Source organism: Anser brachyrhynchus, assembly GCF_964034855.1.
Source record: "Anser brachyrhynchus genome assembly, chromosome: 5".
Lineage (NCBI taxonomy): Eukaryota > Metazoa > Chordata > Aves > Anseriformes > Anatidae > Anser > Anser brachyrhynchus.
In genome coordinates, this window is record NC_137699.1 from 5,267,012 (window position 1) to 5,283,169 (window position 16,158).

The 16,158-nt window shown below is 37.7% G+C and overlaps 1 protein-coding gene across 4 annotated transcripts in view; it reads right to left on the reverse strand.

Annotated features, from left to right (window-relative positions):
* Window positions 1–16,158, reverse strand: part of PIK3C2A (phosphatidylinositol-4-phosphate 3-kinase catalytic subunit type 2 alpha) — a 49,545-nt gene that overhangs the window by 23,873 nt on the left and 9,514 nt on the right. For 3 of the 4 annotated variants that reach the window (XM_080595754.1, XM_080595757.1, XM_080595755.1), the window contains exons 2-9: window positions 12,605–13,779; window positions 7,446–7,546; window positions 6,052–6,209; window positions 4,276–4,396; window positions 3,505–3,616; window positions 2,856–2,935; window positions 2,687–2,750; window positions 131–274 (exon numbers count right to left, since the gene is read on the reverse strand). In XM_080595754.1, the coding sequence (XP_080451880.1) occupies window positions 131–274; window positions 2,687–2,750; window positions 2,856–2,935; window positions 3,505–3,616; window positions 4,276–4,396; window positions 6,052–6,209; window positions 7,446–7,546; window positions 12,605–13,714 (1,890 nt within the window). In that variant the 5' untranslated portion in view covers window positions 13,715–13,779. Of the gene's footprint in view, window positions 1–130; window positions 275–2,686; window positions 2,751–2,855; window positions 2,936–3,504; window positions 3,617–4,275; window positions 4,397–6,051; window positions 6,210–7,445; window positions 7,547–12,604; window positions 13,780–14,004; window positions 14,130–16,158 lie in introns of those variants that run through there. The other variant, XM_080595756.1, reaches the window with a different exon arrangement.

Here is a 16,158-nt window from a genome sequence, read left to right on the forward strand (position 1 = left end):
CACCACCACCAAAAAAACATAACCCTGACTGTACTGTTGTCAATATTTGCAGCTACTGAAGATTATGAAATAATATTCATTGCTGTTAGAAAGCATACCTCAGAACGCAACTTATAGTGTTAAAGTTTACCTCGGTGTTTTTAGTCCTTGGAAGATTAACAGCCCTCCTTAGCTTCTTTACAGATTCCGTTATTGCAGGAGTCTCTACACCATCCAATGTAGAACAGATTTTTCTGACAGTCTTAATTAATTGATCTACTGCTTTATGCTGGTTCTGATAAGGAATGTATGAAAGAACAGATTGATCCGATCACAATTGTTCAACCCAGTGTTTCTTTAAACTTTTTTTTTTAATGAATTGCCAAGACAATTTTATTATGAGACCCACATCTCAATTACATAAAACTACAATGTAACAATGTGATTAAACAAAAAGCCTCAGTACTGAGAATTTTCTTGTAGCTCAGTTAGCAATGCCATATATCCAGGACTGGTACACATTCTAGCATGGTGTCCCCAGAAACATGCGGTTTCCAATCATTTTTCCATTAAGTTCTGAGCAGGTAAGTGTTGTCTAATGAGATACTAAACTCAAATTCCCACATGACGTTTAAAAAAAGCGTAGTTAAAAAATATTCAATTAGTGTGAGGAAGGAATCATGCTAAAGCAGGAGCTTTTCAATTTCAGCCCTCTTAAACATGTAGATTCAAGATACACTTACACTACAGTATAACTTCCATAATGGAACATTTATCTTTTTGACTTCACTTTAACATATTGTTTGAAAAATGTTTGTTACAACTATTGCCTTGCATATTACAAAGCTTAAATAGTTCTTACAGATGAAGCAATGGCAAACTGCCATCTTGGAGAAGGAAAGGAAGGGAGATTGCACACTTATCTGGAATCTCCTAATATTGCCTTCCTCCTCCTCTTCAGAGAGAAGAAAAAAATACCTAATTTAAATCCAAAGAATCTTAGATTTTCTTTTAATATAAGCAAAGTCTTCAAAATAACATCTCTTTACTTTTAAAAGGCTTAAAGTATAGGGACCTTTCACAATCACTTTTGAGCAGTTAGAGTAGGAGGAATTAGTATAATCTTCTCTTCTTAAGATGTAAACTGTTTCCCTATACCCCCCCCCACACACACACCCTCTCTCCTCCAACATTTCTGCAAATGGATAGCAAAGCAGCCATTTGAATTAAAAAAACAAATGGGATTGGCAGTTACCTGGCAACAATTAACTTCGTCCTGGTTTGAAAATAACCATAAAAGTTGGAAGACATTGTAATATTTAAGCCTACTTCGAAAACTAACACTTTGAAGATAACAGCTGTTTGGCATATGAAAAGCAAGGTCTCCACTGTTATCTTCCTCACATGCTCTCAAATTAATAAAAATACAGTAGCTCACTTTTAAGATGTCCATAGATGTGAAATCAAAGGCTAAATACAAGTGATTTGCAGATGACTTCACTTTTACCCTGCTTCACTTTGATTAGCAAGATTCAGCTACTGAATACATACATAAATTCATTTCAGGAAGCATTAAAATTAAATGCAGTAACTGCTGATATTTGGACCTAGTCATTACCTACAAGATCCATCTCCCACCTTCAGAAATACTCTGTGGTTAGAGCAGAACCTAAGTGTGAATTCTGATGTTTTGCATTCCTCATCTCAGCCTGTGAAATTGCAGTTAAACAACCAAGCTGAGGCAGCTGCAAGAGCAAAGCAACAAAAACACCACTATCTCAAGGAGCACTAATATCTCATTATTCTACAACAAAACTGTGTTCAAAACTGCCCCTGAAAGTGTGGTGAATCACCAAAGGCATTAGAAAATCTTACGATCGAATGGTATTAAGGGGATATGTAAATAGCAGACAAAAGCTTGTTGAAACCTGCACTCCTGGAAAGGCAATAAAACAGACTTCATCACAATGTTTTTCATTTCCACCAAGGCACTCATTTTAAGACTCTTCCTTATAGAAACTGTTTAAGAAACATACTTCTTAAAGAAGGTATCTAAGGTTTCAGTCTCCAAGTTAAATTACTCTCAGGAGTTAAACTAAGACAGTCCTTCCAGAAATGAGCAAAGTAGGTTATCATCTTCAGCTACCTTTTGCATTCGGGAAATTACTCCAAATTATTTCACATCAACTTGTTTTAGATTATTTGTGATACAGTGAAATAGCCACTGATTTTGACATTGTATTTTAAATCAACTCAATAGCACAGAATAAGATAGTTTTACATGAAGCATAACCAACTTCGCTGTTCCAAAAATGCTTCACTTCTAACTCCCATTGTGCACAAGTGTTACTGCTAACTTGCGTAAATTTTTGTTACTAATATACCCTTCATGAATAATAACTGACAGTCAAGACTCAGACCTTTTTCCCTATATTTATCTCTTCCAGCATTTTTGAGGAAAAGGTTTTGCATTCCAGGACTTGGAAGACACATTGATAGTTGTGATGATTAGGTAATGATTACTTTGCAAGAAAAGCTAGAAAGAAAACTGAAAAGCAATGCAAAAATCCATGATTCCAAATTTCATCTGACAGCTTGTTCAGGTCTTTAGTTTCCCCAAGACAAGAAAGTCTATTTCCTCCAACTATCTTATCTGTAAATGTTCTCATGCTACTTTTGGTTCAGCAATAATTTACAAAGAACTTACCTCATTTTTAAGAACTATTTCAATTTGCTTATGATAGACTTCAAGAAGCTCTTCAATAGAACACCTGCAAGAAATAGTAATTGTTGAATGCCACTGCAAGAGTGTAACATAACCTCAAGACAGAAATTCAGCAGTGCACTTGGTAATGAAAAAAAACACACAATATTACCTTATAATAGGTTCTCTGAAAGGCTTTTCTACCTTGTAGAGGTGTTTGGTTAGGTGTATGGGTGTTCTGTCATCTTCTTCCTGCAGTAAGATATTAGATATTCAGTCCAGTTCCCAACTTCCTGTAATTTCTAATACTGTTTTAGAAATCTCATTACTAATACCTGCGGAAGGGGAAGGACGCAAAGTGGTCTCTCAAAGACAAAAAGAAATAACTAACTGGTAGCCTAGGAAAGGTGTACACATTGACACGGGGGGAAAGCGGATAAACAGCGACGGAGTGCCTAACTCCACAAGCATCAAGTACTCTTTGTTCCCTCTTTGATGGTCAGATACCTACCTAACTGAACTCAAAAACTGTTCTCAACTTGGATTTAATGCTGACGTTTGCCACTTCTCTTTCAGGCCTCAAGCTTAGTCCACGTGCTCACGCACATTTTCCAGTTACAATACTTGGTCTCAATAACAGACATTATCGATATTGAGGATATTTCACATACTCTTAGTACAGGAGAATACGATTTCCAACACCGTACAGATTTACTTATTTGTTAATTAAACAAGACAGTTACACCTCAGATCCATCAACTCTGACAAACTCCCATACTCTTGAAGGTTTATATTGCTGCTGCATTTTAGGAGGTACTTACTGTTCGTGCCAGACCTCTGCATATTACGCTGTGAGTCACGAGCTGCAGTTTAATTTCTGTATCCCATTTCCGACAGTTCTGAATATATTCATGGCTTCCTACACAGTGCTTACTGTTAAACAAATGAAAGCTATAGTTATTTACACCAAAAATATTCAGTGTTTTTCAGGGATCTGACGTGGAATATTTAAGGCCACCTGTTGGGTTCACAATAAGAAAATGGTAAATCAATCTTCACATCAAACTTCTTGATACAGTTTTTCACTTCTGTGGAAGTTCTAGTATACTATTACAGATAGCTACATTTTTGCTAAAGGTCTTAACTACTACAGTTAACACTGAAAGCAAATATTCTAATCCAGAAAACCAATGGGGATTTGCAAGCCATTAGTTTTGAAAGAATTCAGATTATTTCAGATTAGAAATTGCCAGCAGATTTTTTTCCCCTGACTGTTGGGATTTAAAGAGCAGCTGAAAACTATAACATTCATCTACAGAAAAGATCTAGAAATCTGCATGTGAAAAAAAAACAAAACCCTGATGTCAACACAACAGATGGCAGATTAGAATAGACTTCTAGGAAGCTGTTAAGAACCTAATTTGCTGTATCCCACAGCAACTCTAAGGACTTCTGATCTTTGTGCAAAACATGCGTCTTCTACATTTTGAAGAGTTCTGCTCTCACACATTTAATCATTAAAAATATACTTGCCAATTACTGTGCCTTGAAAAAGTACGAAGTTAAACATTAATGAAAAAGAGTTTGCTTACTTCTGTAAAACTTCTTCTTGGCCACAGACCTTCAGGATATAGCTGCCAATGTCCACTTCACTCAAGTCATCATGCACCCAGCAAAGTGCCTGCATTATTATAAGCTCAACAGGGGAACTCACTGTTCAAAGAAATTACATCTACAAGTTAAATATAGGTGTATTGCAAATGAATTTAAGCATAGTTCACTAACAGGTTGTAGTTGTTCTTTATTTAAATTTATTTTTATACTCATAGAAGACTTATGCTTTTATATTCTCCTGAATTTCATCGTCTGAAATCTTCACGTTTTACCGCAAACAAAGGTATATTCTAAAGCCTGCCAGAAATGAATCAATCCTATTTAAATTATGATACAGTGTAGTCATTTGACTAAAAGTACGAAACCAGCTAATTTGCAACATGCTTTGCAGGAGTTTTTACATGAGAAAAGCATGTTATTTTATTAATAAGATGGCCTTATTCAGCAAGTACTTCACACAATTAAGTGAAGCCAAAGCTTACAGAAGTTTAAAAATCATGATCTTAAAAGTTGAAGACAGAACTTTCCTATTTGTTCTGCTTTTGAGGAAATGAACGTCAGCTGTAGCAGAGGCAAGTCCTACTGACAGTTTTCTTTTCCCTTTCTACCTGTCTAAGGCAGTTTCCACATTGTACAGATCAGATCTCAGGAAGCATCACCAAGCTTTTGCAAACAGCAACTCCAATGCTTTTACACAAGGTGTCAGATGCTGGTTTGGAAGTAGTCTTTCCTTTCCACCCAGCAAACACAGAGCAAAAGAAATAATCTCAGCCCCCACATTTATTCCCTTACAGCCACTGACTGTCACTCAGGAAAAAAAAGTCATATGTTTTAACACAGAAGGTTTAAGTACAAAATGCTCCATACACCTCCCTACCTATTTTCTGATCATCTTTAAATCATCTGCCAAAAATATTAAATGCTTCGATATTCCCTAAAAACACTATATAAAGGCATTTTATTTTTTCAGCAGGACCCTCAGTGTTTTTTTGTTGTTTAGTAGTAGCAGTTATTTTATCACCAAGAGCTACCCGAAGTTGATGGCATCCAGGGTTACAGCCTTAATACAGACAGGCCGTGCAGTGTTGACTGCACAGAATATGATTTTTTGTACAAGGCAAACCCAAAAATTCCGTTCCAAGATAATATGCTTGGTTACCCATGAACTTGGCCAGCTAGTTGCAGCACAACAAACTAGTATTACTTTAGTATTTATGTTCATAAGAACATATTGAACTTGCATGATAGCTAGCATAATTTCAGTATTTATTCTCAATTCCCAACAGCAATTTGTCTGAATTTCCAGATAACCTGAAATAGCTTTATTTCAGCATTCTAGCATACATTTGAATAAAAACTTGATGAAAGTTAAGAGCTTATTTCCCCTCTGCCCACCCCCCCAAATTACCATTAAGTAGGTAATTTGGTTTGTTAGGTCAAACACTAGAAAAGCTGGTTTTAATATTCCTAGTTTTGGATAGAACTGCGCTCCTGTTTAGCTGTTTTACTTTTTTTTTTTGAAAAAAAAACTACTTCGTTTTGTCAGCTTCTAAATATCTTCTGATGGATGGAGGCAGTGACCCACATTCAGGTTCTTTCTTCAATTACCTTTTTCACATTCCCCACAGACAATCCACGCACCTGAGACCCAGGGATTATAAAATTGAAAGCCACTGGCCTAGACTGGGCATGCAGTCTCAGCCCACCATTCTAAGCCTTACAAGCAAGTTCCAGTTCAAAAAGTAGAAACATACCATCGCATGTAAAAGTTACTGGTTGCTGGAATCCTTGGATTTCTATAGAAACTTTGATACTGGCACTCTCCCCACTTATATTTCTTTGCAGCATGATTGGACTCAGCACATATCCTGGATTTGTTTGCTGATTAGCATATGGAAACTTGGTCCTCAGTCTGTAAATAGAAAGAGTTTATGAAGCATCGCAATGGCAAGTTTACGACTAAAGCAAAAGAACATTGTGATAACCACAAGCCAAAGCAGTAAAGAATGCCTATTGCTCTTACCTAAACTGTATACACAAAAACATTTAATTTTTCTACTCTCAACAGAACACCGCCCACAATAATTATATGTCAGTAGTTAGAGGGGAAAAAAATAGTTTTTAATTAGGCAGATTTTTCATATAGCTTAAAATACTTAATAGGTCAACGCTTACAGGACATACCCAGATTCTGTAGAAGCTTAGCTCTAAAACAGTTTTGAAAAAGCTAATCCACAACATTTGCCTAAAATTGAATTTTTAAAAAAAACAGGGTAATTTCTTTCATGTACAAAAGACCACAAAAACTCTTTACACGTTAAATTTGTGGAAGTCTACATACTACTCAGAAGTTTAAATTAAGCCGTGGAATTTGACAAAGAGGCTTAAATTAGGGGAAAGGCTGTTCTTTACGACACAAACAACATAAAACATGTTCACCTAGTAATGAATAGACAGTACTGTGATAACTGCTTTTTATCTTCCTTGGTATCTTATTTAAGAAATTCCACTACCCCATCAAAGCAGGAACAAATTTAGGGTTTGTATCTGTTTTTGTCAGATTTTTCTTAAAGAGCTCCACTTGTGGAAGAAAAAAACCAAACCAACCAACCAAACAAACAAAAAAAGGGTATTTAAGATTTAGAAAGCCATTTGAGTAATAGGATTTGCTGAGGTATATCAGTAAAGAAAAAGACCAAATTCTTTCCAAATAACTTATATTGAGAAACAGTAATATATAAGAAGGATATATATGCAGATACAAAAAATATTTTGAGAGTAAAAATAGAAAGTATTACAAACACAGGGAAAAAAATGAGAGGAAAATCTACAACTGTAGAAGGTCATAGGACCAAAAGAATAAAAAGGAGACAAAAATCACTCAGAAAACTTGATACTACTGAACACCTTAAGAATTTTGTTGCATTTTTGAAAACCATGCTAAAAACAGGAAAAACTGGAACAAGCAAAGGGAAAAAAAAACACATACCAAAAACCTGCTTCATCAAGCAAAAATAACCCCAAAACCTAGGGCTGGCCCTCTCGAACTGAAAACTTCTGACTGAATTTAATTTTTCCAATACAAAAGTAATAATGATTTATTTAACTTCTTTTTCCGAAAGTTAATTTAATTTCATCAATTTCTTACTTCATAACTGTTTGAGAAAAAGCTGACAGTTCTTGATTCTGTCCTTCAATTTCTTGGAGAAGTGCGTTTTCCGTCAGCAAGCCAGTGGTCCCATTGTCTTTCTGCAACTCAAAGAAAATACAGTATTTAAATAACTGCAAACATATTCCTAGAGCCTACAGAGTCACATGTAGCAGACAGAATTTCAGATATCTGGGGTTTATTATTAGTTTTGTCTATTTACATAGTGAGAAAAACATGCGTCATTACCAAGTTGAAAAGTAAAGATTCACTGAACCAAAGAGTTCCTTAAAGAAAGGAATTGATTTATTTGACAGTATCAACACTAGTTAAGAATAAGTTGCAAGCAGAACAGCTCCTGAGCCCTCAGCAGTGAGCAATTACAACAGGCACTCGGCCACACTTCGCTGAACGTGATGAGGAAGGCAAACGTTTTTCCTCCGCTTCTGCCATTCAGCCTTCAGCAAGGAGTCCCACAAAGAACTGTTACACACCAGTTCTGACTACTGCCACCTTCTCCTACAAGGCAGGAAAAGGTAAATCGTACCCTGGAAGGAAGCAGCATGCAGAACGCAAACTGACAGCTCCTCTGGCGGTATCAAATTAGTGCTGTTTTAATACCTTATGCCCCATGAGCCACCAGCTGCTCCCAAAAGTGTAAACCACGAAGTATCTAGAAGGGAATTAACTAGCTGAAATAGTGAATAACTACTTAACCAGTACATGGGTTATTTATTATGAGCTGACAAAATGAGCTTAGCATCTCATCTCATTAGACCGTACCAGGCACCAGACAGAGTCAAGCCAGACAGAGAAAAGGGCTCACACCTGGACCACCCGTAGCTACTTTTTATTTTAGCACTGGGTTTTGCCCAACAAATTAATGTTTACGTACTATAGCATTCACTTAAACAGGATAATATACACAACCAATACGTATCATCTGAATTGCATTTCAATCTAGTTATTCCAGCTGAAAGGTTGGGTTTATGAACACCGATCAGTTCAAAAGGATAAATTCTACGTGAGTGGGCATTAGCCAGACTGTGGCAAGCGATAAAGAGCAGGAAAGCTACAAAGCCTGGAAAGAGATTCAGGAGCAGGCCTTAAGTTTAGAAAGCTTCATCCTAACATCGCAGATGAGTTCTAGCACACAAAAATAGCTTCTGGCCAACTGCGTTAGGACCCGCTGACAAACCTGTGCTATTGTTTCCAGCACATGTACCCTTTATGCAATTACACAATAACAACAAAAAGCCCCACAAGGAAACAGGAAGCTAACACACCAAGCGAAAGGTAAACACCCTTGATAAAGAGTCAAGGAACTGCTGGGCAGGACTCAGCACAAAGCTCCCCAGTTTCAAATCCAGAAGCTCGCTAGACGAGCGGTAAATTTTCTGTTACAAACGTTAAATTTTCTGTGAGAAGCGATACTACAAGTAAGCACCTGACAACCCACAGCAGAGTACAAAAGCACTACAAAAGGAGATTCCTTCAAAAAAGAAATTCAAACGTAATGAGCAAAGAAAAAAAAAGGTTCATTTGGTTATCCACAGTTCACCTCAGGGGCACATCTGGATGAGGAGAAAGATCTAAAGTTATCACACATGCTTTGTTGGGAATTACCTCCTACTTTAAGAGCATTAAATACCCACTTGCTTCTTTAGTTAAATTTCAATACTTGATTTTGATCATTTTCTTGGAAAATAATTTCAGGAGGACAAGCTTTGATAAACTACGAAATTTGTTAAAACCCACTGAAGTCATTAGGTGGGTGACTAGGTTCTTGGGCTACCAGTAGGATGTGAATTTCTTTACCTTCCAGATGAGCAAATTTAAGAGGTGCAAAAGCTATCAGTCAACCAGGAAATAACTTGTAAGGTAGGACTTCAGGCCAAACTAAACAAGAGGCCTCTTATCAGCACAGCCTGCAAAAATAGAAGTGCTCTGCAAATACAATTTCTCTTAACATTCAAAAAAAATCCCGCCATTCAGTAAACTACCAAAAGTCAAATTAAGTTAGATCTCACAAGTACATAATGCTTAAAGACCCTGTGGTTAGGAATGGTAGAGAAGACAACATCTAAACTAGGACAAAATGCCTCTGCTTTCTGAAAGCATCTGAAAGGAGACAGATGAACACTGAAGTATTTAAAGGGCAAATACCAAATACATACATACTTTATCAAATCCTTCTATTGGTTCAAGATACTAAGTACATGATGGAATCAAAATATATGACTAGAAATTTTGACTAGTAGATTTGATTAAAGGAGCAGTGAAACTATAAGGTGATGCAAGAAAAAAGTGATTCAGGCTAGTTAGGATACAAGACTTCAGAAAATACTTTGAAGAAAATACATATCTGGAGGAAATGGGTTAAAATACAAGAGAATTGCGAAAAATAGGGCCTATCTAGAGAGCTCAGCTTCATACTATACCAGATGGAAAGTTATTTAAACTAGAAAAAGTGAGGATGCACAGGACAAGCAAAAGCAACAGGTTACGTGGAAAGGATATCAATTTGAGGGGCTTGTCATTAAACAAGAGACAGAAACAGCCCTGCTGGTAATTTACAGCTTTTATCGCCAGCTAACTTTATAATACAGACTAGAACTGGACTATTATGCCACAATGTTGGCTTAACAAGATTCAGATACATTAGCTGACCACAGGATCAATATATGCTCATGTGATGCTGTCACGAATAAAGCAAACACAAGAAATATATGAAGCAGGACACCTCTCCCAGTGATGAGAGTTTATTAATGCCACTGTACAAGGCATTAAGGTACATGTGGTCTCATACACTGAATTAAAATTCCCATAAACCATCTTCAAAAAGAAAAAGAAAAAAAAAAAACAGGAAAGAAGCTGCCACACAGGAGATTGCAAAGAAAGCTGTCAGAAATTTCTTGTAAGACATCGAGGGGCAAGGGTTGACACCAAAATGGATCTTCATCTCAAGTTGCTGCTGTTCCATCCTGTTAAGAAGAAAATTTCCTAGGAACTAGTTATAAATGTATTTCTGATGGAAATCAGATGACTGAAAAACAGTGAGGGCTTGGAACAGCCTTTAAATCAGAAGTAGCAGGAGGAAAATAAAACACATGAAGGCAGAGTTTGAGAATTTGATTAGCTGGATAATGTTTGTAAACAGCATGGGATTGGACCCGATGAACAGGAAAGACCCTTTTAAATCCTGCATTCTTGAAAGAATTTATGGAAAATGGAATTGGTAGAAAAAAGATTTCATTCAGCAACCATCACTCCGATATTACTTCCTACAGACAGCGCCTCAGAAGCACCGTTCAGGTCAGAAGTTACATGACAACCACCTGAACATCCCTGGAAGACGGACAAACCCACCACTGGACAACAGGAAGAAGCAAACTGCTGCAGAGCCCAAGCCTTCCTGCCTCTCCAAAAAAACACTTGGCCTAACTCAGCTCAGACATACCAGCTTCACACTGAGGGGGGACAAAAAAAAAAAACAAAAAGCTTAGACCTGAGATCTTCACACACATCATTTTAAAAATGTGATCGTAGGGAAAGAAAAAAAAAAGGTAAAGGTTTATTTTTTTGTCTTTCTCCACTGGCTTTCTATTAGACTTTTGCCAGAATACTGACAACTAGCCCAGAAAAACAGGAAATACTCCAAGTCAGCAGCCAGCAATTTCACCTCAATGGAAATTCAGACATGAAGCTTCAGCCCAGTGGATATTCCTTTTCCTGGGGGGAAGAAACGGCCCCGTTTGGGGTGGTGGGTGGGAAATAAAGGACCAATTTGGAAAATGACCTTGACTGGCAACAGTTGGTTTTACAGCTTGTCCCCAGTCTGCTAAAAACACTTAGAAAGACAATAATACATAAGATTCAAAACAGCTGCAATCCTAAATCTCCAAGGCAAACAAACCTTTTACCCCCGCCCCCTACTTTCAGCCAGTTTCTACAAATGGCATTTCTCCTGCCACCACCACCCTTGCCAGGGTGTAGACTTTTCCACTGAAGACTTCTCCTTCAGTCTCTGTACTCTCTCTACCAAAAAAAATAACAAAAATACGCACAAGCATTCATACTCACTTTCTAGTGAGATGACTAGTATTTTATTAAGTTACATCCTATTTTATGATGGAATTATCGCAAAAACAGGAATTTAAAAATGTAGAAAAATGAAGTAATCTGCAGTCACTTACTGGACTCTTACTGGAATAGGGTAGGACGTACTTTTGAGGGCACAATGAAGCAGAAGAGACAGCCTACAAAGTTATGATCGCCAGAGCATTTATCACTGCTGTATAGTTTAAATAGAAACTGCACGTGCTCATCGTCCAAAAAGAAGTGTGCTATAACCAAAGGTTGTGTTGACATTTTTATCTCGAAATTTTAATTAAAACTACCGCGATTCTAGAGCAGAGATGACCTTTTTGCCCTGCTTAAGGCAAACAACCTCACACCAAGAAGGCCTTCCCTCTTCCAGCGCAGAACTACAGGGTTTCTGACCCAACCGCCCCCATCAGGCATCCCACCTTCAACAACAGCACATCCAAAAGGTTTGGTTACCATCCCTCCAGCATTCCTGCACAAAAGGAAAGATTTATGCCTACAAAAGAAAATTACACTGGTCCTGCAAAAGATTGCAAGTCATAACGGGAGAGCAGAAAACTGTTTTAAAACAAAGGCAGTATAGTCAAAGCTAACAACAACAACAAGCAAACAAACAAAAAAACCACACAGCTTCAAATATAAGGTGGAAAGCCCACTATTCAAACTCTGAGAAAAAGCCTGCTCAAGATGAAAGCTCTCAACATGTAGCTCACCGTCTTTATTTTGTAGCCTTTTCTGATTAACTCATGAATTTAAGAATTTATGTAATTTAAATACTTCATTGCTCTACAGGCTATTTCTTTTCTGTAGTGTGTTGAATACCAGCAGTTTCCCTGGTAAATTTGGAAAAATTACATACAATCCCAGTTACTTTTGGACTTAGTTTAGTAGGAACGTTCAATTTTCTGAATATCAGTATGCGTATGTCAGTAACATCACATTATTTGGACACACAAACCCAGTAATACTTAACAACAGAACTTGAAGTGTCTTTAAGTACTGTGATTAATCTTTACCATTATACCACTACCTAAAAATACTGATTTACTCACCTGTGATGTTTGGCCCTGTAACTTTGCAAGCTGAGTCGTTCGCATGTTTAAGGACTGGCTCCTTGTAACTGTTGCTCCAGCAGATTTCCCATTAATTTTTCTTTCCAGATGACAAGTTACTAACAACTTTTCTTCCAACAGCACAGCGTCCCATGGATCTTCAGCTGTCATACTTGAAGCCATCTCTCCATCACCCTCTGCCTTATATAAAGTCTCCACGCTATCCACTTTTGGTTTACTTAGGGGATCCAAATCTAACCAGTCAAATTTACTAATGTCCCTGCAGCTTTCCGAGGCTGGGAGGTCAGAAACTGCAGACTTTATAGCAGTCATCTCTAAGTCAGTGCTTGACTTCCCATTTTTCAGAAACTCTGAGGTGCTTGCAATTTTGTCAAATACTTTTGCCATTTCTGGTGTAAGTACTGGAGGATATATAGGTAGGCTTCCTTGCGGATGGAAAGGTGTAGTAGCTGCCAACGGATATGAAATGTATTGCGACTGCCTTGGAAGACCAAGATAAAGAGGTTCTCTAGAGTGATAGGAGGACATACTTGGATGGAATCCGTTCTGAAATACACCAGTCTGTTTTGTATAAGAAGCTGAGGGGTAAATAGGAGGTAAAGTGCATGTCACAGGTGCTGGTATCCCAGGTGTCCACTGTCCTCTCTGACCAGCAGGCCCAATATAAAATTGTGAAGACAGCGATGGGCTCAAAATAGGAGTTACTGGTAACGTAGGGGCTTTACTAGATTCAAAACTGTCATCCAGCAGCAGTTTCTCTAGCTCAGCATGAGTGAGCTTCTCTATGTCAATGGTACTTAGTTTATCTTCCATTCTCTTGGCATCAGACTCTGGAAACACCATGAGATCGTGGTCCTGTTTGTTGTGTGTCTGTGCTTTTTGCCTGGTGCTGCTTACAGAATGAAAAGATTGTTTGTTACCAGCTATACCTCTTTCTTTCTGCATCTTAGCTAATGCCTCAGCTTCCATCTGCAACGCCTCCTCTTTGTCCACATCTTTTGACCTTGCTGTTGCCAAAGAAGGTGACGAGCGCTGTTTAAATCCATTGCTACTGGATATCTGGGCCATACCGCGAGAGCAGATGTCCATTGAAAGAAGCAACACTTCCCTTGTACTGCTTGGCTACCCTTGGCTTCGGAATAGATTCAGCAGCTCTGAAAAGGAAATGAAACATTAGAAAACCATGTAAGAAATCATATGCAGAGAACTACTAAGCCATACACCACCAAATTACAAGGTTGCACATGTAATTCAGAAGCCTAGAGCAGAAAATCCTGAAAGAGAACAGATTTTTTGATCCAAGTTAAGAGAAGCCACACAATTAAGTTCACAGCCTTAGCATTCTGAAAGACCCATCTGTTTTTTTTACTAGTTCTTACCAGTAGGTAGAGAATTACTTAGTTTCTTTCTGCACCACTAAACCTCAGACACGGAAAAGGTGTATTCAGGTACCTAACGGACTTCAGCTCTGAAGCAATTCTGTACACTTAACCAGCTTCAATTCCTGAAAAATAGAAATTGTTCTGAAAACCATACAGATACTAGTACTGACAAAGCACACAATCTGGAGGATTCCCAGTTTACTTCAGTATATCGCAACAACAACAGAATTGGCAAATTGGTCACTGTACCATGATTACAATGCTCATGGTTACAATGCTCAATGACCTTACTTCATTTGGAAAATTAAGTTGTACTTTACCCCCTTAACCAGTAAATAGCACTTATGAAATGCTATTGCTTGGACAAGCAAGATAAATTATTTAAGTGCAGCTGCTCATTAAGTAATTGCTTTAATGGCCCCTGAAAGGAAGCGTCATTCACTTATGTAAGGGAAGAAATTCTGGAAGGTTGCTTTTGCTTAAGGCCACCTCCAAGAAAACGACATCTAACATTCCTCCAATTTCAATCTTGTGCTTGGTACCATTATACTACTTCCCATATTCACCACAATCTTTATGCCTCTGTATTAAAATAATCTTACAACAGATCGTCACAAGAAGTGTGTTAGTTTTCCATATTATTTCTGCTGTATTCTACAGCTTTTACACACAGCCGGCTTAGCATTGACTCCAAGAGATAAGCTGTCTTCCAGCAACAGCTAGTATGCATATCAAGCAGCAAGATAAAAATCATGAATAATGAGTTTCTGCTAGGAGGCTTACATAAACAGCAATCCTCATTAAAACACAGTTTCGCTGAACTAGATGTGCCCTCTCAATGTAAATCATCATGGCTTTAAGTCGTGCAACAAGCAAATCAAACAAAATAAAAGACAAAAAAAATTATTTGCAGAAAATACAGATAAAAACTGTCTTTGTATTCCCCTGCTATTCGTACCCATCAGAAGTTATTTCTCCTCGAATCAGACCAGAGATACGTGCTTCAACCACACTGTACTTCTGTCGACCCGCCACATGGACAGCAAGATTCTTAGCAGATTTCTAACAGATTCTTTAAATTCTTTAAGACTCTGGCCAAGCTTTTGTTTCATCTACTTCACTGCAGTGGCTTATACTATGAAGGACTCTTTACAAAAGGTTCTATACATTTCAGCTAAGCCTGATTCAGGTCAAACCCCTCAAAAAACAAGATTATACCAGAACTGATGTTACAGGTACCACAAGACCGCAAGAAAAAAATGTGTTTTTTTTTTTTTTCCTTCTCCACTCTCCCAGAGATATTCCCCCATTTTATTTTTAAAACAAGCCTGCTCCAGTGAAGGGTGAAGTCAACCAGTTTTTGTAACAACTTTCTAACCACCCTTTAGAGATAAACTGTACCAAAAAGGTGATGAAAACAAAAAAGACATTTGTATTTGTAATGCCTACAACACGGTCCTAGGTCAAGAACTGTGATGTCCCCTGGAAATGAGGAATATTTTGGTGCTAAGCACTGAAAGGAATAGTTCAAACAGAACAAATGCCACTGGCAGCTCAAGAATACAACATTTTCCTGACCTTAATTGTACAAAGCCCCATAGCACTATCATGCAACTTAGCTGTTTACCATTTCTTTAATTAAGAGCTACCAAAATCCTTTCCCATCAACCTATCCCTTAGCTGTAAGCTAAGAGAGGAAAGGTTTATTCTGTCTTTAAAATGAAACCCCTACTAGTTAGTAAAAAAAAAAAAAAAAAAAAGGCATGCAAGTTATCTAAAGAATTATTAAATTTAGCTTAGATGATTTATGGATTTATGATGGAGGATGTAACTTCCCTATTAAAACCTAGGACTTTACATTCTTAACAGCTCTCTTTAGAATGGTTAAGACCAATGTGTACAATGTATCTCAAAATCAGCACAATGCTAAACAAACATCCTGTGCTTATGGAGTTCCTGCTTTGTTAGGTGTATTTCAGACAGATGCTGATCACTGAACCAGTGACAGACCAACAAAGTTAAAAACTGAAAGCTACACAACTGAATTCCTGGGGAATGAAGTCTTGAAGAGCCTATTCGTATGCATCCGCTCCACGAAATAATGATTTTCAACACAGACGAAACTCTACCGCAGAGGCAGGCACCAGCTCC